At 39.3% G+C, this 16,560-nt stretch overlaps 1 protein-coding gene across 4 annotated transcripts in view; it reads right to left on the bottom strand.

The window, feature by feature from the left end:
- Positions 1-16,560, bottom strand: part of LOC148350777 (electrogenic sodium bicarbonate cotransporter 1-like) — a 63,388-nt gene extending 46,828 nt beyond the window's left edge. For 2 of the 4 annotated variants that reach the window (XM_088319895.1, XM_088319894.1), the window contains exons 1-3: positions 16,313-16,559; positions 8,445-8,518; positions 6,104-6,280 (exon numbers count right to left, since the gene is read on the bottom strand). In XM_088319895.1, the coding sequence (XP_088176021.1) occupies positions 6,104-6,280; positions 8,445-8,518; positions 16,313-16,326 (265 nt within the window). In that variant the 5' untranslated portion in view covers positions 16,327-16,559. Of the gene's footprint in view, positions 1-6,103; positions 6,281-8,444; positions 8,519-16,312 lie in introns of all 4 variants that reach the window. The other 2 variants (XM_088319893.1, XM_088319896.1) reach the window with 2 other exon arrangements.

Raw genomic sequence — 16,560 nt, forward strand, 5'->3', positions numbered from 1 at the left:
GAAATAGTTCTTATCATTTGTGGTCATCGTGGTTCAGGGGGCAATGCAGTCAATCCTCTTTAAACGAGCACCTCTAAGCATGAGAATTTCGATTTACGAGGTTTTTTAAGGAACAGAAATCTTGCTCCAAATACAACCAAATACCCACGTTTAAAGCATTCCTAGAGGATACCATTAGAGACCGCTCGAGACCACTCAGTAGTCGTTGATGACACTAGCCTTATGCTTTTTGGTAACATTTTGAAAGGGAGTCGGAGAAAAATCTCCTTGGATACGTTTTTCTTCAACAAACCTTTAGAAAGTGAAAGCTTTGCGGGTACAGCTAAAAGGGCAAAAGAAAGTGATGAATAAAAACTGAAACCGGCCCTCCAAAAAAACTGGCTGTAAAAAAAAAGAATGTGTACATTAATTTTCTTAATTTGAAGTGTACACAGTCTCATCTCTGTCACTCTTCCCGCGCCATGCACACATCCCTTGTGATGGCAACTCCCTTAATGTAAACCATTTTATTTTGTTAATATCATCTTATTACTGTGATTTTTATTATTAATTACTTTTTAGATATGTTCTTTTTGTAATAAGGAAAATGTTATTCATAGATATTTAGGCTTAACCTGGATGCTTTTAGGGTGTTGGTAATTGGACCAATTTGTTTTTTATTTATTTAATATCGGGAAAAATGGCTTGTTAGAAAAACAATTCGAACTACGAGCTCGACCCTGGAACGAATTAAGCTTGTATGAAAAGGCAAAACTTTACAGGTTATTCACTTTGGTAAATCATTTTGCTGCATTTTTTCATATTATTTTTAACCTTTTTTCAATTTTTACTACAGTTTTATCTTTTTTTTTTCAACAAAATGAAAAAGAAATTAATACGCAAACTGAGCAAAACGAATCTGCCGGAGGAAGGAGAAAATTGTTTACAATCTTTGTTGTAAAATGAGAAAATATTTAAAATCAGCAAAAGTATGTTCAAGATTCTTACTTTGTTTCATTCAGCGAACAAATACATTATTAAATACATTTCCCCATACTATCACTAGCAGATAATTAGTACAGTAATCCATTGCTATGACACAATTTATTATTCACGGTTTCGCTTCTTCACAGAATTGCATCGTGCAATGGGGTATGCATTATGATTGGCTAAACAGTCTCCCCAATTATTATTATTTGACGGTACAGTAGTTATTTGTAAAAAAATAAAAAATTAAAAAATAAAAAAATAAATAAAAAAAACTTGAACCTGTAAAAGGGGTGTGTTCTTTGGTTTTGGTGTACAATAATTGTAAAAAAAAAAAAAAAAAAGAGAGATCACTGTGTGTACAGTATATACCGCATACGCGGCACAGTTCTGAGGTCATGAGATCGAACCTTCTTGTGTGGAGTTTGCATGTTCTCCCCGACCTTGCGTGGGTTTCCTCCGAGCACTTTGGTTTCCTCCCATATTCCAAAAACATGCATGTCAGGTTAATTGGACGGTCCAAATTAATCTCTGAGTGTGAATGAGCAAGTGAGTTGTCTGTCTCTGTGTGCCCTGCGACTGGCTGGCAACCAGTTCAGGGTGTCCCCTGCCCACTCCCCAAAGATAGCTGGGGTCGTGGGAGTGCTGGAGCCATTCCAGCTATCTTTGGGCAGGTGGGACACCCTAAACTGGTTGCCAGCCAGTCACAGGGCATATATATATATATATATATATATATATATATATATATATATATATAAACATTGCAATCTACTACCAACTACTGATATGTATTAATGTTACAGTTACCCGGCTGATCACAAGAAAAAGTAAAGAGATTGAACAATAGCATGCTTTTTATTCAAAGATAAAATTGGGCTATTTCCTGAGCACACTAGTGTGCCCCAGCACACTGGTTGGAAAACACTGCTCTAAGCTACAGGTACATTTCCTATGATCAGAGAACAAGAGATCCTTTGAATGTCCCGACCCAGAGACTACGCTCCAAATGTAGAGGTTGTAGATTAAGATAGAGCAACATAAAGCCACAAAGAGTCTTATTGTTTAGCATAAAACCATCACTTATCTGTTCGAGTACAATTTTATATAAACGGTTCACATCACATTTAAAAAGAAAGAACATGACAACGGGAAACAAACGCGTGTTACACCCCCTAAGGTGCATGAACTCGATAAGTGAAAATCAACAAGCATGTTTGCGTAAGTCATCTCGAAGGCAAACTGTTGCTGGGGAGCCTGGGAAAGTTGATTATTAGCTTTTTTTGTTCCCTTCTCACTTAAATAAGATCTTTGACACCCATAGGAGTAAATAGTGCTAATTTCTAGTACTGGTGCGACTAGGTTTTTGAATCGGTTACACTGCAAAAGATTCTATCACACACTTAGAAGTGGCAGAACAACATGACTATACAGTATTAATAACCAGACCATCTTACTACCCAAATTTATGACATGAATGCAATTTATTTATATATTTTGTCATTTATTTTGACTTTTATTGATTTTTGTATCCATTTCTTGTCATGTATTTTGTTGTGTATCTTGTCCTGTATTTTGTCATGTATTTGTCACACCAAAATGTTGTTCAAATGAGGAGGTGGCCGAGTTGCCTGCGCTCACCTATTGGTTGGACAAATTGGCTACGCAATGATCAACCAAAAGGTTAAAAGCTCAGCTAGTTTGACCGTCCCCCTACTCTGATTACATTTTTTCTTGAGGCAAAATACATGTGACACAAAAAACACATGACGCAAACACGGCAAAATACTGGACAAAACACACCAAAAAGTAGATGACAAAATGAACATCAAAAAATGACAAAATGAAAACCTATATAATAAAGTAGTAGTACAAAATGCACAAGTATATGACGTGAGTATAATTGTTTTCATATATTGACAGTCCTGTGAAAAATTATGATTTCTGTGTTTTTTTTGCATAATTATAACTCACAAAGGTTTCAGATCATCAAACCAATGTTGATATCATATAGATACAACCCAAGGAAATCCAAAATGCAGTTTTCAAATGTTGATTCCAATTTTTAAGGCACCAAAAAAAAACAACTATCTGGCCCTATGTGAAAAAGTCAATTTCCCCCCTTGTTAAATTAGAAATGTGACTCGTCAAAGTTTTGGGAAAGCTGAGTTATATTCCTGAGGCAACCCCCAGAATGTTTTTCCACTACGTGTTTTGAATCTATAACTCACTTGAATTGAATCGGCCGGACAAAGTGGGCTAAAAAAATCTCAAAAACACAATTGACATGCCCTGATTCCCCTAAATTCCAGGATAAAATAGAAAAAAAGAATAGAAATCTATCAGTACGGAAAAGGTCACAAAACCTTTCCAAGGCTGTAGTTCTCCAATGAACCACTGTCAGAGTCGTTATCCACAAATGGCAAAAACTGGGACCAGTGGCATATATTCGAAGGAGTGTTCGCCTAAACGAGTTTACTCCAAAAGTGCAATGACGGTTCATCCAGGAGGTTGCAAAATAACCTCGAAAAATATCCAAGGAACTGCATGCCTCGTTGGCCTCAGTTAAGGTCAGTGTTCATGATTCCACTATAGAAGGAAAATCCCCCCTAAAAAAATAAAATCCAGGCCGGCCAGCGGGTATTTAAGTCTGGTCGAGCCAGTGACTCTACAAATTAACTTGATTTGAGGGAACAAGCCAGAAACAAACACGAATTTTGATTGTTTTTATTCGTGATTTTAGGGGCGGCAGTAGCTCAGGAGGTAGAGCGCTCGTTTTGGGATCAAGGGATCCCAGTTCGAATCCTGGCTCATCCGCGTTACATGTCGAAGTGTCCTTGGGTAAGACACTGAACCCCTAATACCCCCAATAAGCAGGTTAGCGCCTTACATGGCTGCAAGGCCGCTATTGGGAAATGTGGAGCACATTGTAAAGCGCTATATAAATGCAGATCATTTCATGATTTTGGATGATTACGCCCCCTGCGACTGTGTCTGACAGTGCCGGCGAGCGCAGACTAGTGGACTCGTGGACTTGCTGACTAGCATGCATGTCACGCTCCGCAAATCCTCCACAAAAAAAAAGAAACACAGAACACGTGACGAGTGAATCATTTTTAAAAAGTCAGCGAGAGAGAAGCCTGGCTCGCCCTGGCCTAAGATCTTCCCTTTAGTCCACTACAAGACAGACACTGGCCAAAAATGACATCCATGGGAGAGTTACCAGGCAAAAACCACCCCTGTCACAAAAGAACTCAGAGTTGTCTCACATTTGCCTAAGAATATCTTGATTATCCTCAAGACTTTTGGAGAAACATTCTGTCGGACTGATGAGTCAAAAATTGAACTGAATTGAAAAAGAACATCATGCAAACAGTAGAGCATGGTGGTGGCAATATGATGGTCTGAAGCTGCTTTGCTACCTAGAGACCAGCACAACTTGCCCTCAAACTCAAGCGCTTTTGGATTATGCAGCAGAACAACGATCCAAAAAAATATCAGCAAGTCCACCTCTGAATGGCTCAAGAAAAAAACCTTGACCTGAGACGTGCACTTCATGGTAGAAAACGCTCCAAAATGGCAGATTTGAAACAATTTTGCAAACAAGAGTGGGCCAAAATTCCTGAAAGACTCACTACCAATTATCGTAAACGTTCGATTTCGGTTATCGCCATGAAAATTGGCCCAACTAGCAATTAGGTTCAGGGACAATTACTTTTTCACAAAGAGACAGATGGGTTTGATGTTTTTTTTTGTTCATTAATAAATGATATCGACATTTCAAATCTGTATTTTGTATTTCTGTGTGATATTAAAATTGTTTTGATGATCTGAAACCTTTGTGAGTAATAAATATTCAAAAAACACAGAAATCAGGAAAGGAGGAAAACACTTTTTCACTGCACTGTAGGTACTATGTGATTTATTTTATGTGATTATGTATTTCTATAGCATTTCTTTGTAGGTATTTATCTATTTTTACATTTATGTCTACATATGAGGATATTTCTTCGATAATTAAGAGCCCAAATTGGGACCCTTAATTACCTTAAATTGCCCCTTTCACTGACTGCAAACCACCTTTTTCCTACATTGAGCCAATTAAAAAAAAAAATTACAGGAATATGTGTTTAAGGTCATTTTTATTGTTTCTCTTATTTTAAACCTTTTTGTAATTAATGCAGGCTTACTGTGCATTCATTATTAATGTGTTGTTCAAACTGCGCTCTGTTACAAATAGTAAATCAATTATCTAATTACTTAACAAATGAGCATTTTTAAGAATGCTTTTCAACGCCCTTCACCTACCATACCAATATTTCCATTTGCATCGATCTTTTTGTGCGTACTGACATGTAGCAATGACAAGTTCCGACGAGCGCTCAAATAGTACTGGTACTCATAAGTACCATGAGTTGTCCTCTAGGGCAAAAGGGTTGGTCCACATTTACTACAAAGATTTCCCGCAATGGGTGCGTTAAAGTTTTTTTTAAATCAAGTACTTCCTGCACGTTTAGTGGCCTTAAAGTAGACAAACTTCCTGCCAAGGAGATGGTATCACAGCTGTTTGCTAACTGTGGCACTGGAGTAGTCACTCCAGCTTTTAACTTCAGAACATCACAAAGTCGTTCTCCAAAAATAAACAAAATATTTATACCAATGATATCATACTAAGCAACCAAAAGACTGAAAACATATGGAACTTGTTGCATGTGTGAATTATTCACAGTTTCATTCCAGAAGTTCCGCACTATAAGGCGCACCAAATTATAAGGCGAACCCCCAAAAAGTAGTCTTTTGTGATATTTCTTTCAGATATGAGGCGCAAATAATTGAAAATACGGTAAGAGCTAGGGTTGCACTAATGATAAACAAGTACAATAACTGGGCATCGATTCATCTGTCAAACTATATCGCCAAACACTAAAATTGGATGCAATGGGAATTGAACCTGTTCGATCCCCGTTACCACCATTGTTAGGCAATTAGGATGATCCAGAATTGGACAAATATGATAATACACCAGTATGTATTTCCAGGTATTTCCATACATAGGGCACATGTTCGAATATCTGAGTGCACCTTATAGTCTGGAAAATACGGTAGTCTGCTGGTTTGTATTGAAAAGGTGACTTACTGAGCGGCTTGAGGAGACTGGCGCTCGCGTAATCAGCATTTTCGCCATCAGACTTGTAACCTTCAGCGCCGTGCTCAGGACGCTCTCGTCTCTCTTTGTGGCTGGACTTGCGGCGGTGACGCCTGCGGCGGTGGTAACTCTTGGGGACGTGCACGCCGATGTACACCGTGTGGTGACCTGCCGAAAGACAAAACGCGGTAAAGAAAAACATTTTATACGAGGTGTACGATTTAGGATCTAGTATCAGTATTGTCAGATACACGGCTCAGTTCTGAAGAGCAGGATAATGCTTTACACCGAAGACAACGGTGACCAGATGATGAAGGTGCTGTATCTAAGTCAGTTTAGGAGGCTTCTCTTGCTCCTTGTTACGATGCAAACCAGTACTATCAGTTTTATGTGGGGGAGCATATCCAAGAGGGATGGGCACTGACAGGCAGTTCTTGCCCATGACACAGCACAAGAAGTTATGCCCCTACAACCTAGGATCTGTGAACATTTTTTTTTCGTTTCAGGACAGGATCTAGCTTGACTGACTTAAGTAGAAAACTACATGTTATAAGTAGATCAAAATAGCTGCTTTAGGCAAAAATGGATTTTCTTCTAGTCGAGTCATGTTTGTTTGCACAGCCCTTAATCACAAGGAGACTTTTTTGACGCTCTCCTGATGGAACCTAACATTTCTTCCAGCTTTGTTTTATACATTAGCTCTGAACATCTGGAAAGGGTTGAGCAAGCATACCAGACATTCATCACTTCCATACTTAAAACTGTATTCCATGGTTCTAACCCACATCTGTCAAAGTCAAGGCACGTGGGCCACATCAGGCCCCCAAAATGTTTTCTTTGGCCCCTGGGATGATCAGGAATCAAGCTTCATTATTGTTTGCTGGACTAGGAATTGTCTTGCATTTATTTTCACGGTCTCCTTGCACTTTATTTATTTGTCGTTAGGTGTATGATGTAAAATTGCCATTATCGTATTTTACGGACTACAAAGCGCACCTTAAAACCCCAAATTGACCAGAAATTATAAAGTGCGCCTTATAGTTTGACGCCCCGTACATACCTGAAAATATACAACATTTTGTGATTACTTGGAGATTTTTTTTGTCTATGGTAACAAATGTATATGTATCGTTAGCAGGCTAACGGGAGTTTTTTTTTTTGAGTACTTTGTTTTAAGCTTCACCCCAACTCTATACCTGAATTGTCTGAATAAACAGAAATTTAAGAAAAGTCTGGTTATTAGGGAGGTCGTTCAATTAATTAATTTTAGAGTAAAACCAATTGTAATGTTTTTAGTTTATGTTATGAAATAAATGATTTTGATTTAAATGCATTTTCTCTGCAACCCGAGCTCTTCTTATACTTTTAATTCCATGTGGCGTATATATGAAAAAATACCACAGAAGCAAATTCTGGGGGTTGTGTCTTATAATCCAGTGCGCCTTATAGTGCAAAAATATAATATTTTTTCTTTGGAGTGATTTTAGCCTTTTTTTGCTAAAATATAAAATGCAAGCTACTATCCATCCATCATCTGCACCACATATCCTCAGTAGAGTCGCATGGGTGCTGGAACCCATCCTAGCTGTCTTTGGGCAGTGGGCAGGGGACACCCTCAACTGGTTGCCAGACAGACGCAGCGCACAGAGACAGACAACTCACTCGCTCACTCACACTTAGGGAAAATTTGGACAGGCCAAATTACCTGACATGCATGATTTTGGAATGTGGGAGGAATCCCAAACAAGCACAGGGAAAACATGCAAACTCCGCACAGGATGGCTGGTAGCTGAATTTGATCTCATGACCTAACTGTGCCGCGCACGCACTAAACACTCATCTGCCGTGCCACCCTTACAGGTTACTATTGATGCCTCAATAATCCTGGCTTTTTTCATTAAATGTCCATTATGTCAAGGAAACCGTCTCTTGTGCCTATTGAAAATTAAAGATGACTGACAGAGCCATAAGAAAATATTGTTTTATTCATCTGACCATATTGTCATCTATTTGCTTACTTTTCAGCATGTTTAACTACATGAGTCATTTTAACATTTTTCAACACTCGATCAGTCTGGCCCCCCGCTTGTAAAGTAATTTTTTATTTGGCCCTTCTATTCATTTGACTTTGACATCCTTGTCTTAGCCTGATTTGGCAAGTCAAGAGAAGACTATTTAACTACTAACTATCTACAATTGGACAATAATTATTTTAGTTATTATTCGATAGCGGGACTTCCCGTTTCTTTTTTACCAAAGCAACCACACTAGCCAAGCATATGCATGACAAGAAACGTCCTATTGGGAGTGGGGGGGATAAGTGAATGTTCACCTTCCACTTCCTCTTCGTCGCAAACGTGCTTGACGCAAGACGCTCCTCGGTCCAGGACCGCCTCGTCTTCCACTCTGCAAAATAAATAAGAACAACACGTTCTTATGTGCCAAAAAGAAACAATTCAAGTTCTTAATCAGTTTGCCTTGGTTGTCTAAAGGTGAAAAAAAAAAAGTAATTAAACATGTTTTTCTTGAATAGTTTAGAAAATAATTGGGAAACTCCTTTTCATAGATGTATTTTTCGTAGAAGTTGCTAAAAGCGATAGCATCACTTTAGCTGGCAGCTATGCTAGTGATACATGTTATGTTGGGATACTCTTTATTTTCATAAATACAAAACGTAGAGAACATTGTTTAAAACAAGATTAAAAATAACACTCCAAGACAACCAAGCAATAAAGAATGTAAAGCGTTAGCTGCTAATGCTAGCGCTTCACATAGTCACTAGCACTGACAGCTGAAATAATTAAAAGTATCCAAACTCTTTGTCTTGTAGGATGTATGTCTTGTATGTAGATTTTCATCAACATTTGGACGTTTGAGATAGAATACATACTCTGAAATCAGAATTGGCTCGGAAAACTTTTAAAAATAATGAATAATTAAATTAATAAACATAATGTTTTTTAAAAGCACTTAAACACAAAAATTGACTGTGACCATGGACGTTGAGGTACTTAATAATGACATCACCTCAACATTTTGTTAAAATCTGTTTTTCCGTTATTAGGGTTTCTGTGCAGTCTTACGGTCCAGCCTTTTACGACCAATGTTAGTTTGTCTCAATGGCTTTTTAATTTGACGGTACTACCTGCTTTTTATTGACTGTTCCTTACAATACAGTCCATTTCCCTCTTACTCTTTACTGGACTTTGTTACCAAAGCTGTTTAATAAACGAGTCGTACCTGTCTCATTGTTCACTAATACTAACCATTAAAGCAGTTGTCGGGAACCTATTTGACTATAGAAGCGATAAAAAGCAAAATAGTGAGGTTTTTTTTCAGTGAGAGACACACCATATATTTTAAGAATAAAATTAAACAACCCACCCAAATAATCTCCATACAAAAGCAACTTGGACATGGACAATTCATCACATCCACTACACAGCATCATCTCCAAACGGAAGAGCAGCTTCAGTGACAGACTGCTGTCACAGTCTTGTTCCACGGTCAGACTGAGGAGATCATTTCTTCCTCATGCCTTGAAGCTCTTTAACTCCACCCGGGGGAGTAAAAGCCCACACTAAACCACAGCCCCATATTGCATATTACCCTATTTTTATTACAGTGTGTATTGTATGTAGCACTATTTAAATACTCTATATCAACACGTTACATTGGGTGTTGGGTATTTATGTACTATATTCCTTTTACTTATTATTGTTTTATTTTATTTTGTTATTTTTTTATTTACCGTTGGAAGTGTGAATTTCCCTTCGGGGATGAATAAAGTATCCATCTATCTATCCGTCTACCTCTTTGATGCATTTTATTTCACTGTGTGATGTTTGATGATGTCATAAAATATATTAAATAAAGCCTGTGTCTGATATCAACAAATATCCCACTTAAAATGTGTCTCCCTCCAGTTACTTGATATCGTTGAGTTTCATTTCGACTGTCATTTTTGTCCTGAATTATTGTTTCAATCCTCGGTGTATTGGAAAAGCTTTCTTGTCATATGTAAAGCTGCTAGTTACCACTGTATAAACAACTAAAAGAAACCAACTTGAAATAGATGATGTCACACCAACCCACACCCTCTATTGGCCGTAAGAGAAAGTACTGGTTCCTTGGGATCAGCAGGAGGCTCAGGTTGCAGCCCTAAAAAGACTTTAAAGTTCTGGAGGTAGTTCGGCCAGAATTACCACTGAAGGACGGAAACGCCAAACACGTGGAAAAAAACGCTTCTATGCGGAAAAACACACTCATGTGGAAAAGCACGCAGGTACTGTATGCAAACACACACACAACTACCTGACTTACTCCTCTCTTATAACACTTACAATCTAAGATACTCTTCTCACACTCCTAGATTGCCAATATACTCCTTCTCTTGTTAAAAGACCCTACTCTCACACAGGCTTTTCATACAAGAAGATAAATTATTTTCTGCCTTTAAACACACATAACACAATTCAGTTTCCCATAGAATTTTGTGAGACCCTCGAGGATGGACGGTCTAGGGGAGTCTGGGGACATAGCCCCGAGGGAGAAAATGTTGTACATTTCAAATGCATCGATCTGACGCATTTTTAAAGCAAAATCAAGAAGCTAGAGCCATAGTCAATGTGTCCCCTTCTATTCTATTCTATTCTATTCCAAACACAACAAAACTAACATCTGTCTATGGTACCATGACTAAAAAAAGCATGACAAGGAGTTGAAACCGCCTGCCTTTTCATATGTCATTGCATCCAACAGCAAAATTTGAGCTGAGAAAAAGACAAGATTTTATTCCAAATTCCAATAGATTATTTAGGGTGCACATTATACACATGTGCGCATTATACACCATTAAATATGGTATATCTAAGAATATTAATTATACATGGTTATGAGACTCTGTTGGGACTAATTAAACCGCTGGTGGAGCACCAGAATCTTCCTATAGTATGGGGAAAAACTGCAATTCTTTGACTTGATGCTACGCTTCTAAAACAGAATTCTCTAGAATACAAAAACTTCTCATCTAGGAAGGAGCACTGCTTTCTCATGCACATACACACATCTCATTAAACCGCTCTCACTATCACATACCTGCATCATGTGCGCTACGAACTCTCACTCACATCGGAAAATCTGGCATCACATCGCAGAATCTGGCACAGTTTTTGTGCATGGGAGTGTAACTGATAAGCTGCACCGAGACTCCAAAACTCTTCCCTTGATCTTATCTTAATGCTGTTAGAGTCAAAATCATCATCAAATCGGGCGTTTAGGGATGGCGCTAAAGAAAAAAAACATTGCCCACCAGATAATATCATCTGACTTCTCCTTTTGATTGATGCCATCTGAAAGATAATTAGGTTACCGATGTATCGAAATGAGAGCCGTCCATAAGATTTTGACCCTATTCTAAAGTACTAGATTTTTTTTCCGCATTAACTGCACTACTAGTAAGTGCTAACATACTCACACGCAGAATATTGCAATGTGACGAGTAGTAGTCGTCTACTGGTAAAAAGTTTATTCTCATTAATAACGTTTTGTTACGTTGATAGCTAGTATGTGTTTACAAAGTCGTCAAAAGTTTATCCCCAATGACCTAGGATCTAGTATTAGTATTGTCAGATGACTCTACCCATCAATGCTGAGCTCAGGCTCCTCTCTGAAGAGCAGGATGACGCTTTACAACGAAAAACAACGGCAACCTGATGATGAAGATGCTGTATCTGAGTCAGATCGGGAGGCTTCTTTGACTGGTAACCATGGAAACCACGACAATCTGTTTCATGTAAGGGCCCGGTCACACAGCCGTTTGAGTCTGTATCGCGAAATTTCTGCCCGTAAAGCAGACGCTGTTCCCCGCGTTGAGATCGCGATACAGACGAGATACAGCCGTGCTTTACACGCGGCAAGAAATTCACACGCGGTAGGCCGCGCAAAAAAGTTTTGCGCTGCTCAAAACTTTAGACCACGGGTAACCGCGCGCGGCACACGTGGTACACACGAGGTAAAGACACGGTACAGACGCGGAACGACGTGCTACGGCCGCGGCCAGGGCGCGGTTACACGCGGATAGGACGCGGAATTTTAGCGGGTAATCGCGGGTGGAGCACAGTTGTTCTGCGTCTGTATCGCGGCTGAATCACGTGAATTAGCGTGTGTAACGCGTGTGATGGTCAAACGCCTTTCTCCGCATATATTCAGCGCGATTTGCCGAGCACACGTCAGTTGTGCTCGAGACGTCAAGGGGTGAACATGGATCCCCGTCACCGTAGTGACCTCGTCTTAATCAATTTTTATTTCTTGACATTTCTTTTCATTTCATAACAAGATAATAAAATAAAAATGAAAAACTATTACAATAATAACATATTGGCTTCTTCGATCTTGAAATCTTGATCTTCACGGGACTGTGTCTTGAGCGGTTATGATTTCTACAGCCCGGCTCGGCAGCTTTTATACCCGTGGTCCACACGCGGAAAGGACGTGGAATTGACGCGATGAGGAAGCGGAACAGCCGCCGGCATCTGTTTCGCGGGCATACCACGAATGAACAGCGGGTTGGCCAATTTTGCGCATTTTCCACCGCGGGCAACAGCGTCTGCTTCACGGGCAGAAATTTCTGGCCGTGATTCAGCCGCGATACAGACGCAAACGGCTGTGTGACCGGGCCCTAAGGGAGAAAACCTCAGCCTAACGAATTACAATTTTTTCCCCACTAGGAGGAGATAAACAATACACACCATCACTTTGACAAATATTTTTGAATTTTTATTATTGTGTTTGTAAATTAAGAATTACAAACCAAAATCCACATGTTGCATCCACCTCAGATGGTGGCCATTTTAAGTTTTTTTTTTTCGCAGAGGCAAGGAATTGTATGTATAAAAAAGGTATTGGTCAGTGAATTTTGATGACTGATTCAGTTTTTCAGGAACGGTCTGAAAAAATTGTGGTATCAAGTGTCCTTATTGCAAACAATTAGAAAGGGTTGAGATAGAGAAAATAATACAGTTTTGCCACAGGGGAGCACATAAAAGGTCTAATAGTAGTTAGAAAAACATACAAGTTAGATAATCATTTTACTAGTTTACTGTGTCAACCATGACTCTGGTTGATTTTACTAATGAGGACAAAGAACATAAAATGGACTTTGAGCAGGAAATAAAAAACTATTAAGGACAAACTGTGGTAAGTGACATAAGCGTTCGTAATAATAATGTGCTGTGAGCCCTTGATTGGTGTGCTGCAGGAAATTGCAAAAGCATACGATTTTTTTTAGTATTTTTCTTCTTCCAAGTAACTGGAATAGTCATCCATAACCATAGACAGCAGCAGATTATCCTTTTTCGTTATTAAGAAACTGATTATTAGCTGAGGCTATCTAATAACTCATTTTGTCCATTGACGCCGATTAAGACCATGTTGCATAAAATAATAATAATAAAGCTAAGTAGTAAGCTTGTAAATAATTTAGCTGATTTTAATATCTAGTTTCTAAATCGCAAAAACAAAAACAGAAAAAGTTAGGACATTGCTGGTTTTAAAGGGACAGTGTGTGTTATTTATCTCCACCTAATGGTGAAAAAAAAAAATAGAAAACAACAATATTGATTTATACAATAGCCGAATATACACGTACAATCGTATAAATGTGCATTTTCTAGTCTAGATATAAACTTTTATCTTACATAACTTGAGTCGAACCTAAAGAGAGCTGCACAATTGTTCGCCACCTTTCTGCTAGGGGTATCCAAAAACCTTGACCTCTGGCTGGGCAAAAAAATGAGAAGTAAAATGGTGCGTTTCAGTCAATTTGAGTCTGTGTAGTTTGTGGCCTTCCTTGTGTTTTTCAGTTGCACTACAACGTGAATTGGTCAAATAATACACTCTGTGCCTTTAAATTTTAAGTTGTTATCTGACAGGGAAACAAGATATAGTAAAACTTGATAAAAGGTTAATATTATCAGAGCTATTTAAATTACAGCATAAATCATAACTAAAATGATTAACCTGAACCACTATGACCACAAATGATCATAAAAGGTAATACTGTTAAATCAGGCAACATTTTATTTTAAAGGTGCTGTACGGAATTTGGAACTTTTTTACTTGTGGGCGCCATCTCCTGGCAAGTGTCATTGTTGCAGCCCCTCCCAGCTCGTTCATTATGTGGGTTCAAGTACATGCATTTCTTAGACGCACTAGAATACATTGTTGTTTAATTTATATTTCTTAGGGTTTGTGTTGGCGTTTGGACTATACTTGAAGGAGGGCTCTTCTTCCTTTCACCATTTTAATGCTACACCAAAAAAAGAAAACCAAGAAAAACCGTAAGGACGAGCAGGAAGTAACGCTCCCGCACACCCTCCACCCCAAATTCCTCCTATCTAATGTGTTCCACCCCCAAGAGCTTAGCTAAAAGTAATATAAAAGCAGATAGAGGCACGGTGGAAAATAAAGCCTATGGGCTCGTTGAACTAAGTTGGGCGGTGTGAACACATACTTAGTAGAGAATATATTCTGCTTTCAACTTCTTAAGGACAACTCAAACAATGCACTCCACTTTAAAAGGAGCTGTAAGGAATTTGGAACTCTTTTACTGCCATCTCCTGGCTTACATCATTTTAGCTTCTGTTTACTTGTTCACGATGTGTGTGCAAGTACGTGCTCTTTTTAATTCTTTGTTTTTCTTCCTTTTTGGGGATTAGGTTGGGGTTTAGATTGTGTTTTCAGCAGGCCTCTCCATGCTTTCACCATTTTCATGACACTAACAAATACAAACCCACGCAGGGACAGGGTTGGGTAGGGTTACTTTAACTTGATTACTTTTGGATTACTCCAATACCAAATATGCTAATAAAAGACAAAATAAACTAAATATGAATAAAATTATGACTCACAACACGTGGTAAGCTTTCTCTCCTGGCTTTGATCTCTTTGATCTCCGGCAAAAATAACATAAAATGCGACAGAAACAAAATGAAAATAAATCCAAACAGCTTGCCAACATCGTTTTTGCCGTTCCATGTATTCCGTAACTCCCCAAGCCTGAACAAAATTTAGTAATTTTTTTCTTTTGTCTTTTATTAGCATATTTGGTATTGGAATAATCCAAAAGTAATTGAAAGTAATCAAGTTAAAGTAACCCTACCCAACCCTGCGCAGGGACAAGCATGACGTCACTCCTCAGAACTCCCCTAATACCCCGTTCCTCGTACCTAGTGTGTTCTGCTCCGAACAGCTTTGCTTGAAGTAAAATAAAAGCAGATAAGCGTGGTGGATAATAAAGCATAAGGGCTCTTTGAACTCAGTTACTCAATACAAAAATATTTAATTTTCAACTTTTTAAGGCCACCTAAAAAGACCCACCCCAACTTTAGGAATATCCCCATTCTGTGAAATTAAACCTGACAATCATGTATATACCGTACATATATATATATAGGGAAGCACAGCGGCGCAGTGGTTAGCGCGTGTGCAGAACAGTTCTGAGGTCATGAGATAGAACCTTCCTGTGTGGAGTTAGCATATTCTCCTTGTGCTTGCGTGGGTTTCCTCCGGGGATTCAGGTTTCCTCCCACATTCCAGGTTAATTGGCCTGTCCAAATTGTCCCTAGGTGTTAATGAGCGAGTGAATTGTCTGTCTCTGTGTGCCCTGCGACTGAGTGGCAACCAGTTCAGATTTGCCCACTGCCCGGAGATAGCTAGGATGGGCTCCAGCACCCCTGCGACCCTACTGAGGATAAGCGGTGCAGATATGGATGGATGGATAGATAATTATTTGCAGTTTGTTCTCTATATTTTTGCAGCACTTTCTGTTCCCTTGAAAATGGTTAACTTTGTGTTGTTGTTTGACTGTTTCATGCCAATTTTGTTTGCAATGGTAAAAAAAAGAAGAAGCGAAAAAAAACTTGGTCGAAACCGACAAAACCTCCACTTACGACGACCCCCCCCCCCCCCCACCCACCCTGCCGGTTCGCCGTCCCCCTGCAGGGGGGCGCGCCCAGGACATCGTGCGAGCCCCGAGCGCGCTCCCGTTTCCCCAGCGCCTAAATGCACGCTGACAGCTCATCGCAAAACCGATTAGCGTCACCTTTAAACCCATCTCATTATGACGAACACTTAAAAAAAAAAAAAAAAAAAAAAAACTTCGAGGACAGTAAACAAAATAATAACTTTCAGTTAGCTTACTTCCCCGAACTCATGGTCGCAACTTGTTACTTCAACGAACAACAAGCCGACGTGTAACCAAGCGGCAGACGCTCCAGGCCGACTAGGAAACTCGTCCAAGCCGCAGGGGTCGGTGGTGCTCGGTCGGGTAGAAAAAGTCCCTTACAGATGGCGTTCAGGTGCCATCGTGGTCGGAAATGAGACACAAAAACTTTCGGCCGCGTGTTCTCGCGGCGGTTAGTGTCTTCTTTGGACACATTTAAGTGCCA

Source organism: Urocampus carinirostris, chromosome 16, assembly GCF_059441175.1.
Source record: "Urocampus carinirostris isolate Australia breed hairy pipefish chromosome 16, RoL_Ucar_1.0, whole genome shotgun sequence".
NCBI classification, from domain to species: Eukaryota; Metazoa; Chordata; class Actinopteri; order Syngnathiformes; family Syngnathidae; genus Urocampus; species Urocampus carinirostris.